Source organism: Acanthisitta chloris, unplaced genomic scaffold, assembly GCF_000695815.1.
Source record: "Acanthisitta chloris isolate BGI_N310 unplaced genomic scaffold, ASM69581v1 scaffold17457, whole genome shotgun sequence".
Classification (NCBI taxonomy): Eukaryota; Metazoa; Chordata; class Aves; order Passeriformes; family Acanthisittidae; genus Acanthisitta; species Acanthisitta chloris.
The window spans coordinates 52,058-66,926 of record NW_008681426.1 but is presented as its reverse complement, the minus strand read 5'-3'; the positions used below and the strand labels follow the sequence as shown (position 1 = coordinate 66,926).

The window sequence follows — 14,869 nt, the reverse complement described above, 5'->3', positions numbered from 1 at the left end:
AGGTACCTGCTCTAGCAAACCAGCTTCTCTAGTTCTTTCCCTTTCTTCACTAGAAGGACTATTTTTACCTCTGGCAAGATCCTGAGAACTTAACAAAGATGATTATCAATTTTACATGTGCAGTTTCTGTGAGATCAGTGCAGAGTTGTGCACTTTTATTTCTTGTGGGCAGAACAGATTACTTTGCTTTTGTTCACATTTACTTCTCCTTGTCTCCAAGGCACAGCACTGCAGCACTTTTGCAAGATTCAGGACTGACCTTTCGTTCTTTATAAGTTCTTCTGCCTGTGAGGAACACTGAATTTTTTTAGTGGTTGGTTTTCAGGGCCGGAAATGACAGAAGTGATTGAAGTTCCTCATAGCCCCAACACAAATTGATGTGTGCCTCAGTGCACTGAGGAGACACATCTCTGGTGAGTGCACTGGAAACATGCAACCTCCCTGCACAGCTCTGCAGCCCCAGCCACTTCTCAAGAGGCAGAATCGTGGAGCTGCTGCAGCACACAGGACACAATGTCCCTCTGTGTCTGTGCCAAGGACCAGCCCAGCAAGGAGGGATTACCTGGTAGTAGCTGTGCTCTGCTATGCAAATTTAATAAATTTCATGGATTGGTCCATTGTGCCAGGTGAGAGCCTATTTTCTCCTTCTAAGGACAAAGAAATTGAAGTTCTCCACAGCTCTGCTTTACAAATGTTTCTAAAGTAAGGTTATCCTTCATGTCTTTTGATCTTTTCTCACTTAGCTGCTTTAGCCTGTTGATCATACGCATAATGAAACTTCCAATTAGAAATCTGAAAGATCTAGGGATGATGACTTAGTTATCAATGGTTAGTAGAATGCTTATAAAAATCATACCATATTTCAAATTCTCTTATAAACAGCCTTTAGCATACAGAACAGATTACTGATTTTTGTGCCTGGATTGAGTAAGGAGCTTCCCTGTGCTTTTGCACAGCAGTTCACCAGCCCTTCTTTGGATCTGGTAGATTCAATCTGGCATTCCTTTATGTGAAGAATACTGATGCCATTCCCTCCATTAAATGTGCAAAAACTGTGTTATCTTTGTGACAGTTTGTTTAGGGGAGGCTTAGCTTCCTCATGAGCTGTTGGTGATCGTGTGACTTCTGCAGTGTAACATGACTGTGTAAAGAGAACAGAGACTCACTGCCTTCAGCATCCTCTATCAAATCCACAATTCATTGTCTAATAAGTAACATTCTTCCTCCAAAATGTGAATTTTTAAGTTGTTTTTTTTTCCCCCCTAGCCATGGACAACAGAGATTCCTCCAAAATGTGAATTTTTAAGTTGGGTTTTTTTTCCCCCTAGCCATGGACAACAGAGGGTTGGTTCTAGTAAACTGGTGGGAAATCTATGGAGTTTTCCCTCCTGTGTAAACTGTGCTCTGTGTAAACTCTGTTTAGCCTTAGCATCTGCCATGCTACCAGGGATCTGGCTTAGGAGGAAACACGTCTTGTAACCTTGCTGTATTTTACTTCTGGGTAGCCTGGAGATCAGAAATGTTTTAAACCCCTGAAAAAGCCCCAAAGGATGGATTGTTACATTTTGAATGAACACCTAGTGACAGCACACAGAGCAAAGCTTTTACTACTTAGGCCATTTGGAAATGTAAGACATTCAGTTAGGATCTTTAAAAAGGACAGGGGAGTGGGTTTGGGAGTTTGAGCTTTTTTATTCTGAGTGCTTCTTAACCACACAACTAAGAGGGAAGGAAGCAAGTAGGAGTGCAGTAGGAGTGCAATTCTGAATGACACTGCAAGGCTGTTAGTGAGAAGCTTCTGTGCCTGAGTTCTGTCATCAAGTATCTTTCCCTGGAGAAGGACAGGGGACAGGAGAGGATGAAAATGTCTTCAAGGAAGAACTGGGATGTGAGGAGGGTGAGCCCTTGGAAGGGTTAATTGCAAGCAGCCATTTGGCTCATTCCCGGTTTTGAACTATTCTTTGGCTCCTCTATGTGCTAAGAGGTTAACATCTTCAAGCAGGCCTGTGTAGCACTGCTTGTCTACTGGCTGACTGCTCTTGGGAGTGAGGTACCCTCAGGGACATGGAAAAATGAAAGAGCAGAGGTGGTGATACTGCCCAAGCCTTTGAAACATCTCCTTTAATTACATTATATGCCTAAACTGCTTTTTAGTTAGTTCTGTGACCTCCTGGGCCTTGGGGAAATCTGCAAACTGCAGTTTATACCACAGCAATATACTGTTCATCTGCTGGAATTAAGCTGAATTGCAGATTTCTTGCATCAGAACTTTTGAGTTTGGCTGTCCATGTGGACGATAGATTTATTGCTAGACAGAAGCTAAGAGGAAAGAGAAGAAAGGGAGGTGTGAGTGTTTGTTTAGAAATAAGCTATGGCAGTTACTTGGTTGTGGTTTCCTGGCAGTTTTGCTCACAGGCTTTGACAGAGTTTGCATCAATCTTCACACAGCCAACAAGCTCTTCCACTTAGCTGTCTGCTGGAATGGAGCCTTCAGTTTGTTAAAGCTAGTGATCATGCAGACCTTTCCCCTCTGATCTGTCACCCTGTTCTGGGCTGATCAATGCTTTGCCATTTGCCAATAGCTGGTTGGGTCACTTCCTGCAGTTATGTGGAGGGAATAACAATTTAGTGGTGCTCAGTGTGAAAGTTAGTTTGAGATGAGACTGTGGTTCAGTTCAAGCCTTGTGTTAGCTGTGATTTGTTCTAAGTACTCCATGATTCCAAACCTGAACTCCTGTAATACAGGAATTCTGTGTGTTGATCCCTGGCTGCCTGAAAGGACAGATACAACTGACTGTCCTGTTCTAATGATGCAAAACGTCTGAATGAAATCACTGACTTCAACTTCTGAGACTATTAGGAAACTCCTAAATGCAAAATATATTCTAGAGTCATTGAGAAACAGCTATAAAACCTCTGGAGCTGCTGTTAGACTGGACCTTGACCTATGCCTTGAGTCACATCAGTACATAGAAGATTGATGCTGCAGCCACAGGGACTGTGGGAGAACGTGGATTTAAGTTGAAACTAGCTGTCCCCACAGTGCTTGTCAGTGCAGTGTATGGCACAACATGGATGACATGCTGTAGAGATGAGGTGCCTCTTGCTCACCTCACCCAGCTCTGTTCTGCTGCAGAGAACTTGTTCCACTAAGTGGTTAACTTGTTCCATTTCAGTGGTTGTGGCTTCACCCTCTTAACCATGTTATGATTTTATCTATTTTGGCAAAATGAGAAGAAATGTCCTTTTTAATTGGTGTTATGATTTTATCTATTTTGGCAAAACTAAGGCTGCATGAGAAGAAATGTCCTTTTTAATTGCTATCTTTCAATACTGGAGTGCAGCTGTACTTAATCAGAGCAGTATCTTCTGCAATTTTTAATTGATTCTCAGCAATATAAAGCAGCAATGCAAGACAGGTGAGATGGAAGATCTGCAGTCTTGGCATGGTATAGAGATGACAATGACCTTTTTGTCTCAACATCCATGAGCTGCCAAACTTTGGGACTCTTTTCTTCCACCATTGTGTCCATTCACTTTCAGCTCTAAACTGTTTATGTGCTTAGGTACTAATGGTGCAAAAGAACAGAACAGTTGTGGGCAGCAGTGGGCAAACTGACTCCCACAAGACCTGTAGAGTAGAAGTCATGAATTTTATCTGTAGTGCCAAGAAGTTTTAATTCTCTGTGTAATGATTTCCATCTAAACTAGAAGCTAAACGTGCTGCAGTGGTTGCCAGCCCTGGTTTGGGGTTGGCACTGAGCAGGGCACTTTGCTGTCATTCAGTTCTGTCTCTGTTGCAGGAATCCTGTTAGACATACAGAAATACTTCTGGCTTGGCGATGGGGACACAGGTCTGCTGCAAACAGGTAATGAAATCTCTTCACTTCAGAGAGCTGGCTTTGCCTTTCATCTCAGTGGTTTGCTCCTAAAACACAGCCTAGTTACTTATTTCTTCTAGTTCCTCCTGGTGTGTGGTATTGCTCACATCCACTTGTGGGCAGGCTGACTACAATGCAAAGCTGAAAGTCAGGCTGGAGTTGAGTCCTTCAAAAATCCCACAGTATGTGAATCACAGCAGATGAAGGAATTTCTATAAAAAATACAGAACTTGAGTAATTCACATGTTTTATTTCTGTATAGGCATTTGTATCTGCATTTAGTTTTTCCCGAATAACAACTCCTTCCTTGTTCTACAAACTCAGCCTTGCCTTAACCTCTACCCCCAAAATAACCTGAGTTTTGCTGTGGGGTGAATAGAAATAATTTGACCAATATTGCCTTTGCTCCTTCTTGGATTTTCAGTCTTCACCTTGTGCTACATGCTGGCTGCTCCCATCTTCGGATTCCTTGGTGACCGCTACAATAGAAAACTCATCCTTGCAGCTGGGATTCTCTTCTGGTCTGGTGCAACACTAGGCAGCTCATTCCTCAGTGAAGTGGTATGGTGCTTTTTAGAGGAAAATACTGTGAAAATAATCTGCATACTTCCTCAGTGAAGTGGTATGGTGCTTTTCAGAGGGTACTGTGAAAATAATCTGCATATATCCTGCAGGACTAGACAGAGTCCTCAAAGCCAGGCTGGATAAAGCCTTGAGCAATCTGCTCTGGTGGAAGGTGTCCCTGCCCAGGGCAGGGGGGTGGGACTGGATGATCTCTAAGGTCTATTCCAGCCCCTTAACATGCTATGATTCTATGAGTCCTACAATCACATTTGGAAAAGGTATCAGTGAGCACTCACTTCCCAAGCTTGGACTAAATGCACCCTGTGCAGGAATGTTTTATGGAATGCTGGAGTCCAGCCTAGGCAATGGAGAGCCCACACATTACTGTTGCAATTGATGAGGTCTTATTTTTGTCCTGAATTTCTGTTGTTTAAGACCTTACAGTGTGGCAGCTTGCTGGGCAAGTGTGTTGGGCACGTGCTCTATCCACTCTATCCTGAAATTCCCTCTGGGTGTCACTCTGAGAAGGCACTACTGTGCAGAAGGAGAAAGCCCAGCAATGAGATGTGAGGGGAGCAGGTGTGAGTGGAGGGAATACAGACACAGGCAAAAGGCAGTTCTTATTTCCTCTGGTAAATTTGATCCACTAAAATGCACCTCTTTACCAGTCACCTTTCTTTCTTGCATGGACTTTTTTGGACGATAATATGTCTTTTCCCTGCAGTATTACAGGATATTCATTCTTTCACGAGGCCTAGTTGGCATTGGCACAGCCAGTTACTCCACAATAGCACCTACCATCATTGCAGACCTGTTTGAGGAAGGAAAAAGGACCATAGTGTTATCTATCTTCTATATCTTCATTCCAGTGGGAAGGTTGGTTTTCTTGCTAATTGTCTGCCCTTTGGAAACTGTGCCTGACCACACCAGCAATTCAATGCACCCTCGGCCTTCCTTAGGTATATTTTGATGTATATCTGTATTGCCTCTTGCAAAGAGATTTGTCACTTCCTTTGCAAGTTTGAATAGAGCTGATTAGGCTCATTTCTCTATTTACCTTGAAGAAAAATTTGCCTTTTTTTCCCCCCAGTATTTTCGGAGAGAATCTAAACTCTGGAAACTCTGGCTTTGAATAAAATATTAAATCAATTCTAACAGAAATATATGCATGAAGATATGTGACTTATTTCTGGAGTTTGGAAGACAAAAGCTTTTAGATATTTGTTTATTTGACTTTTTTTTCCAAGAACCCTCCATTAAATGTCTCCCAAGGAAGAACTGGCACTTTCCTCTCCTCTTTTAGTTAAATTGACATTGTGTCTGAAGAAGAGGAGGAGAAAAGCTTGTCAAGTCGTGCAGAGGCACACTGTATTCGAGCAGGCAGCCAAGGCTGAGCCCAGAAGGCAGATTAGAATTAAAGAAATTCCTGCAGGGCATAATTCCTGTGGCTAGCACAGAAAGGAGTAATAAACTGCTTTATGGGCTGTTTGATCTGGGTTTGCAGTGTCATTCTACAGAATATGTATTCCAAGGGGAATCTGGGACATGATTGCCACCATCCCAAGTCTGCTCTGTGGAGGTCAGACACTCTTAACTGTCTGGCAAGTAGTCTGGCACAGACCATGAGGGTTGTTTCTGTTTATTCGTTTTGAAAACTATGACAGAACACTGCTCTGTGCTCTCCTTAGCTGGCAGGACGAGACCATGAGGGTTGTTTCTGTTTATTCATTTTGAAAACTACGACAGAACACTGCTCTGTGCTCCCCTTAGCTGGCAGGACATGTCATTTCAGCCATCCAGAATCCATTGGTGCCTACTGATTATTCCCTTCTCTTGCTTACAGTGGTCTTGGGTATGTCCTGGCAGCTGGCATGGCAGAAATCACAGGTGACTGGCACTGGGCATTCAGGGTGAGTCCCTCACTTTCCCTCATGGGGCTGAGCCACTCACTGTAACATCAGCACCATCACTGGGGTTTGCATTCCTCACGTGCATTGCAGTAAAATTGGTGAGCAATGGAAGGACTTTCTATTGTCTGACTGGTCATGAACGTGGTGTTGGAGAGAACTCTTCCTTCAGGACAAGTGGCAGATTTCTGCCTAGCTCTGGCAGGTGTAGGTGAAATTGCACAGCAGCCAGGGCAGGTGCTGCTGTACCTCTTACCTGAGGACATATTTGCAATGGCTGTCACTGCACTAGACCTCAAACAGAGGATTCTGAAGGTAAAATGAGCGTTATACTGGTAGCACCAGTTCTCAGCAATGCTGTTGGGAACAGCTTCTGTTATTTGAGGATTTCAGGAAAACAACCTTTTCTGTTCTGGTCACGTCAGTGCAATGTCTCTCTGCACTGAACACATCTGCAATTCTCTGAAGGTAAAATGAGCGTTATACTGGTAGCACCAGTTCTCGGCAATGCTGTTGGGAACAGCTTCTGTTATTTGAGGATTTCAGGAAAACAACCTTTTCTGTTCTGGTCACGTCAGTGCAATGTCTCTCTGCACTGAACATATCGCAATTCTGCAATATGTGATCCTAACACGATCTGAATTGTTGTGGAGTTTTTACTATCAGAAAACAGGTGTCCTTGATCTTACCAACCTTGTATCTACAGGTAACTCCTTGCATGGGAGGTCTAGCACTGGTTCTCCTGATTCTCCTGGTCCCTCACAGGACCCAGAGAAGGACAGCAGCACACAGAGCACTGAGCATCTCTGGCACAAGACGAGTAGCAGAGGAGAAACCAGGTGTACACGGAACTGCCAAGACTACTTGGTGTCAAGATGTCATATCCCTTGCCAAGAAGTGAGTGGTTTGAGCAACAAGGGTTTGTCCATTGAGGAATGACCATTGGGTATAAGAAATACGTCCATTGAATCCTGCTCTGCTCCTTTGTGTCACACTTGTATGATGGAAACACTGTAACAAATCTTTTTTCCACTCTTACAGAACTGCTACACAAGAGTGAAAAATTTCTTTGCTGCTTCTATCTCCTATTTTGGGGAGGGAGAAGGAGACAAAGTTACAATGACAGTGTTCTCCTATTTAAACCAGATGGACTTTCTACTAAGTTCCCCTTCCCTCTTGCTGTAAGATAGGTTGGGTAAAGTGCATAATTTGCAGGTGTAAATTTATCTGGAATTCTTAGTGCCCGAGGCAGGTTGGATCAGCACCTCTCAGGCAGTCTCTGCAGGCTGTTTGGGAGGGCAGAGTCTGCAGGACCCCAATATGTTCATAAAGGAGCTGCCCATGTGTTTTGGGCAGCTGAGCTGCGACTGGCTGTGAGCTCTTCCTTTTAACCACACCAGAATCAAGGTCTGAGCTGCTGCGCCGCGGGACGGAGTGAAACACGGTGTGCAGCAGGTTCCTCGCTGGCGTTTCGCTGCAGAAACACGGTGTGCAGCAGGTTCCTCGCTGCCGTTTCTCCGCAGGCAGCTGGTGGGAGCGCTCGCCGGGGCAGGAGGAGGAGCTGGGGCCGCTCTGGGAACAGCAGAGGCCGCTGATGCCCTGCGCCAGCCGCGGCTGCGACTGCCTGAGACCTCCTCTGTCTTCGGGGAGCTCGTCTTCTAATTGCCCATTAAATCTGCACCCTCTTTGCATCCAGAGCAACAAGTGCAGCAGGGATCCAGTTTGTTGTCTCACACAGTTCGTAGGCATGAATTTCCTGCATCAAAACCGAACCTTTCTGACATTTCAAAAACCAGGCTGTAACCAAAGTTGCTTCCTACAAAGATGTTCCAGCAATGCTGTAAAAATATTTTAATTTTTTTTTTCCTTTAGCTATTGATTTCCAAAGCACAAAGTCATGCTGCCAAAAACTGGGTTGTTCCACTTTAAATCAAGTCCAAGAGCCCTTTATCTTTAGAAGGTGGAGAATTGGCTTCATTTCTTAACAAATTCTCTAGTCTGGTGTTCACCTGCTCATTTGCAGCAGTTTTATTTCACACCTCCCTATTGACCTCCAAGGGGACTTTCTCCTATACCATAACTAGAAAGAGACCATCAAAAAGTGAATTTTTTCCTAGAACAGGGCAGGAAGGAGAGAAAGTTTGGACAGTTTTAAAAAATGCTTCCCCTTGTGTCTGAAAACTCAATGTGCAGACTGAGAGTCTATTTTTATTCACCCAGGTAGAGTTAAGGGGAGCTTCAGCTGCTGCATCTGCATGGTTTGGAAGACCCTGATGTTGCTCTCATTTATCCTGGTTGCACAAACAATTTAAAACCATCCTGAGGAGTTCAGACTTGCACTTCCATTTGGCTGCTAAGCCATTACCTTCATGCCCACTCTCTATTGTTGCAGTTCTGCTATCAAAAAATTTACAGCAATTGTTTTAGCAGAAGTTGGTGATAAAATCTGCAAGAGACCAGGATTTATGGTGAAGTCAGTAGGTCATACCCTTTGCTCTAATTAGCACTTTATTGTGGAGTTACATAACAAAGCCTCAGCAAAGTTCATATATTCAAGAGAGTGAATTTTGATTATGGTATGTCTGAATGAATTGGTTTTGCCTGCAATCCTGGGTACTGCAGGTAGGCTTTCCCCTTCCCTCACACCCTGCTCTTTCTATATGCTCTCATTTGTTTTCTTTTGACTTTCAGCTGGAGTTTTGTGTGGTCCTCACTGGGTGTGACTGCCATTGCCTTCGTCACTGGAGCCCTGGGAACGTGGGTACCAGTGTTTCTGTACAGGGCTCAGATTGTCCAGGGCATTGTCCCACCATGCCTCCAGAAATCCTGCAGTTCATCCAACAGGTGAGCTGCACACAGCTGTGGAAACACCACACAGTGCTGAATCACAGCTTGTTCCCAAAGGCAGAAGGTAGGATGTGACTGAACACTCCTTGTGAAGGCAATGGGATGTGAATGCTACACTAAATTGCTCCAGGTATGCTGAGACACTTGTTTGTTTACAATCACTTGGTTAACTGGAAAGATGCTGCCAGCCTAATTTAATAATGTGGAAAGAAGCAGGAACACTTGGAAGAAAAAAAAGAGCAGCTTTAGTAAGGAGATTTCAGTCGACACTCAACTGTGCACCCCAAGCCACTTAAATACCCATTTAAGTATGTTTAAATCCTGTGATTTGGTAACTTTCCTATTATCTTCTCGTTAATCTGGTTTTAAAATGCCTGCTGTGTTAGCCAGGCCATTGTGGCTCCCAGCATGAAGAAAGTTGGATGCATTTGATCTAGTTCATTACATCAAACCAGGATCATTTGGTCTTGTGAGTAGCTGCCAGCACAGCTCTGCTTACAGAGCATGTCCAGACCAATACAGACTCAGGAATAAGTGCCAAGTGTAGGATGGGAAGGAGAATTTACATCAGGAGAAGACTTTGAAGTAATCATAACACAACTTTCTGTAGATCACTTTTCCCCAGCTAGGAAGAGAATTTTTTTCCTTACAATATGTTATCCAGAACACAAAACTGTATTCAGTGTTCCTCTTGAGTCTTCTTGGCTGCCCTCAGTGTCCTGAGACTGATTCCCTACCAGTGGCCTCCATACAGTGTCCCTACCTTTCTTCTGGAGGTGTCCCAAATCTGGTTTCATTCTGTGCCTTCATGATGGATTTCCAAGAATCAGGTAAAGACAGTTAGAGGGAAAAGCAGTAATCACACCAGGAGTGTGTCCTCTGCTGAGAGGATTCATCTGCTTTTCTGCAATGGAATAACTGAGTCAACTCAGAATTGGTTTCTGAGTGGTGGTGTAACCAGATGGATTGAATAGTCATTCCCAAACCCTTCAAGAGGGAATGCAATTGTCCTTCCATGAATGTCACCAGTGGCACATTCCTTATTAGCAAAGGAGGCTGAGGCAGGGAGTGAGCCCAGGAGTGTGGCTGGGGGTGGGCACAGGAGGGAACTGAACAGTTGAAGCTGTTTGATTGTATCTGTTCACAGACACAGTTTAAAGACTTCCTTTGTTAAGCAGGAGGTGTTAGCCTCGGCTTTGTTTTCTAATCCACTTCTGAATTATTATTCCCTAGTAGTGATGCCAGAGCAGACATGATCTTCAGGGAAGTGAAACAGAGCACCTGATAGTTTAACCTCATGTACTGCTTCTTACAGGGTGCTTTAAAAATAACCTTGGCAGAAGCTAGTGCCAGAAGCAGCATAAGGCTCAGCTTAGACTGTTATTCCAGGGGGATGTAAAGAAACAGAATATAAACAGCTATGTCAGACCTGTAGCTGACGGTGCTGGAGGAACTGAGCTGCACATTCCCAAACCTGCCCAGGGATACTGTAAGGACATTTTCCTCCCTGGCTGCTCAGCAGGTGCAGGCTTTGTTTAAGGATCAGGGCTGTGGCACTCAGACTCCTTGGAAACACAAACTGGAAGGGCACCACAGCTGACTCAGGTCTGTCCTTTCAAGGCAGATAAACAGGCAGTATGAAGGTTTTGTTCAGGTCTTTGTGCAGACACTTTCAGACAGATCAGACAGGTAAGTGAGCATTCTCAGGCCCTGAGAGATCCCAGAGGAGTTGGACTAGGCTTCTGTAATTTCCTAGTCCCTGTCAATTGAACTGTGCTTGGATTTAGTTTTGGCTGTTCTCTCTTTTCCCAACTGTAGTTTATTTCAGCTGCAGTTTACAACACATAAATATTCTAAACACAATTCCATGAATGCTTCAATCAGCTAATGTCACCCTGGAACTTGCCTCTCCTGAACAGATCTCTAAGATAGTTACTCTGCCTAGTGACAAACTGTACTGTCACTATCAAGCTGTAGTGAGTGATAGATCAGAATCCTGAGGAACTTGCAGGGAGAGTACAAATATGCTAGAAGTTTGTTATCTTGCATAGCAATACTTTATTTTTTTTTCTTGGAGAATTCTCCCTGAGTTCTTCCTAATCAGCCAGAAAGAAAGGAAGGAGTAGCTACTCTGTAGTCTCAAGGAACAGATCACATCCCATCTGGTTACTTTGCTTTGCAGTTAGAGAAAGCTCAGGAAAATGTCCAGAATTTCCCATGCAGCATTCTGAAATACTCAAAAGCTTTTGTGCTCACAATGCCTTGGTCCTGTCCCTGTTTGCCTCCAGAGAGTTGTGATGCATTACACAACCAGCAGCAGCACTGGTCTTGTTGCAAGAGGCTTTGTCATTAGGGTCTCATTTGGGACAGAGAGAAAAGCACACAAGTAAGTGCCTTTGGAAGCTGAATCTTCTAAACTATTCAGATACATTCTTTCAGAATATGAACTTGTGATTCCTGAACAACACATTTGCATTTGCAGACACACAGCTGAGTGGCACTGGAAATTCTGCATTCAGGAAATGCTACATGGACCTGGCAGTAGTTAACTATTCAGTATTCTCTGAACTCTTCTGGGAAGTGGTAGGTGTTTCCCATAGTCAGAGAAGTGACTCATCTCAGCTGTGCTAACCAGAGGGTTATAATTTAGATGTGTATCATCCTATGTGCAAGGATCTCTTCCAAGGCAGCAGATTGTGATACAGAGTTATTCCATCTGTGTTTTAGGGATGACTGAGTAGATTGATTCACAGGGTAACCAAGATGACTGTGTATCCTCTAAATCACTGGATGGCCAAGCCAGAGTGTACTAAGCAGGGCCCTCCTTGAGCCTGAGTGCCTAACACCTGCTCTGTAAATGGGAAGTATCTCCATCACAGAGTCACAGCTTCAAGTGAGGCTTGGGATTACACCCATTTAGGAGTCGGAGGGTAAGATCAAGTGGAATAAAATTCAAGTTCCTCATTAAAGATTCCTCTGAAACTACAGGTATAAGCCATTTATTTTTACACAGTAGAGTCTTACATGAATCCTTTGCTTTGTCACCAGCCTAATATTTGGAGGCATCACCATGGGGACAGGAATCTTGGGTGTCATTGCTGGGGCAGAAGTTGCAAGAAGATTAAGGAAGATAAACAACAAAGCTGATCCTCTGATCTGTGCCACGAGCATGTTCATTTCTGCCCTGTGCCTCTTCGCAGCTCTGATGGTGGCCCAGACAAACATCCTTGCCACTTTTGTAAGTGCCTGTCATTAGCAAAATGCCTTCTGGCATCCTGGGGGGAATGGGAAGGGGGAGGAGGAGGTGAGGCTTTTGCAGAATTCTCAGCGGTATGCGAGATCACTGAGAGGTTTCAGTGCCTTGTGACAGGTGGCCAGGTAAGCTCTGTGTGTGGTGCTCTAATGCTGCTGTGGCCTGTCCTGTGGGTGCCACGTTGGGCATTCCTTGGTCCAGCACAAAGGGCAGACAGAGCACTGCAAACTGAGCCTCAGGACCTGCACAGTCTGCCCACACCGAAGAAGAGAACAGGAGGTCTATGCAGTTAGCTGCATGGAGCTCGTGTCCCTTACCCAAAAAGGTTCTTAAAGCAAGTCTCAATCTTATGTTAATTTTTAATGCTCTGTGGCTAATTTAGTATTCTTATTTATTTTTGCACTTGGAATACTAAAAGATTGGTGTGCTTGGGGCTGCACAGTGCATACAGTTCTTACTAAGAATGATTTAGCCATCACCTTCAAAGGCCCAGATCACTAGCTGATCTTCCAAGTGAAGCTTTGGCAGTGCAAACTGAAGTATAAATCACTTAAATTCTGTTCTCAGTAAAGGGGAAAACAGAAAGTTACTAGGAATGACGAATAGTTCCAAGAAATCCCTGTGAGAGGGAACTGAATGTAAACCTTATTTCAGCTATAATCTGGTAACAGCTAGGTAAAGACACCAAGCTTTTTCCTGTGACTCCACAGCCAAAATTACCATGATTAACATAAATAAGAGGATCCAAGTAAAGTTAATTACAGTAATCAACAGTTCTCTACAAAAGGGTACATTGCAGGTTTTTTGCTTCTAAGAATAACACTTGTTCAAAGAGGTTTTCCTTCTGACTCCTCAGGAATGTGTATTCCTGTGGAAAAATGCCTGTGCACTAAGAGAAAAACACAAGTGGATTTGCATGTCTGAGCGTGTATACACTGAGCAAAATGTGAAACTGAAGATTATTTTTAGATTCAAGAGTAGAGATCTGAGTGCCAAAAGAATTAGCCATTTTCTTTTCCTGCTTCTCCGAATGTGTCTCTAATATTAGCCCAATTCTGTATTAAATAATTACTTTCTGGAGTCTGAGGCTTAGCCACTGAATATCACATTTTCTTATCATGGATCACTTTTCATTAAGTTCTGTTCCTTTGACCTCTAGGTTGAGATCATAACTTGCTTCCTAAAGATGGATTTTACTTCCTTTTCTTGCACCAGGCATGACATCCTCGTGTTCTTAGGGGCTTGTAGAGACTAAATAACTTGGGAAAAGCATGAAGAGAAAGGAAAAGTGGAAATGACACTTTTAAAATGCTGAACATCACACAATTCCTGTAAGGGAGATAGGCCAATTTCTCATTTGATGTATAAAGGCAGGAGTCATCGATTCCATTGATGGTATCTGGGAACAGTTTGGATGGAACTCTTCAGAACCTTCTGCTCTCACTCTTGGATTTGCATCTTATTATATTGAAAGTATCAGCCAGGATTTAAATAAATCTCTTTGCTCTTTGTCTCCTTCCTGTTTCACTTTAACCTGCACTATCTCTTGCTAGCTCTAACACCACTGGCAGAATTTACCAAGTTCATGCCATTATCACTGCAGAGCAGGAAGGTCCTTGACGAATTTGGATCTTCCAGGAGAGTTCAGAAAGAATTAGCTTGAAATACGAGGCTGAAGGGCTAAAATTTTCTGGTGACTGCAAGATTTTGCAGCTAGTCCTTATTGCCAGGTGTCTTGGTAAACAACTGAGCTGTGTGATATTGCTTCCCAGGTTAAGGAACACAGCCTGTGTTTGGCCCAAAGCTCTCTGATAAAAGATGTGTCAGTTGCTTTCCAGCACAGTCTGGAATGCAGCAGTTATTGCACCAGCCCTGGACTGGAGAAGATTGATTGCATTCTGTCTCTTGCAAGGGCAATGTCTCAGGAAGACTTGGAGAGCAGGATGCCTAAGCACTAAGACATATTCAAGGAGTATGTGCAAGACTTGTATTTGTTATAAAACTGAAAGCAAAGCGATTAGGTATGAGGGAATGGATTCAGCTGCAAATTAGAAAACCTCTATAAGGCATTTAGAAGGAGAAGGTGTCCGGGGAAAGGTCTATACTAAATATCTCAGTGTTTCAAGGAACTTCTCCCAACTGGTTTGGAGAAGAAAACACCTGAACAGAGCAGACAAGCACCAAGAGGAAGTAGGGGCATCCTAGGAAGATGTACATTAGGTCTGGTTCTTCTCAGCAGAACATAAAGCTTTGAGGCTGCCTGTTTCTGGGAGTCCATTCCAGTTTGGAGGTTCTCTCTCTGAAGGAGCCTTTAAGAGTACTTGTACTGGCACTGAGGTGTTCTATTAGCTTCATTTGCACCCCTGAGCAAAGGGAGGTCTTTGTGCACTGTTTAAACCAGTGCTGAATGTTTCTCT

The 14,869-nt window shown here is 43.7% G+C and overlaps 1 protein-coding gene across 1 annotated transcript in view; it reads left to right on the top strand.

Moving 5' to 3' along the window:
* Positions 1-537: 537 nt before the first annotated feature.
* Positions 538-14,869, top strand: part of SPNS3 (spinster homolog 3 (Drosophila)) — a gene marked incomplete at its 5' end in the record, with an annotated part of 20,261 nt that continues 5,929 nt past the window's right edge. Inside the window, 8 exons of the mRNA XM_009078111.1 lie at positions 538-626; positions 3,804-3,869; positions 4,306-4,442; positions 5,170-5,321; positions 6,289-6,355; positions 7,059-7,249; positions 9,044-9,196; positions 12,248-12,437. Coding sequence (XP_009076359.1) covers positions 538-626; positions 3,804-3,869; positions 4,306-4,442; positions 5,170-5,321; positions 6,289-6,355; positions 7,059-7,249; positions 9,044-9,196; positions 12,248-12,437 — 1,045 coding nt within the window. The remainder of the gene's footprint in view (positions 627-3,803; positions 3,870-4,305; positions 4,443-5,169; positions 5,322-6,288; positions 6,356-7,058; positions 7,250-9,043; positions 9,197-12,247; positions 12,438-14,869) is intronic.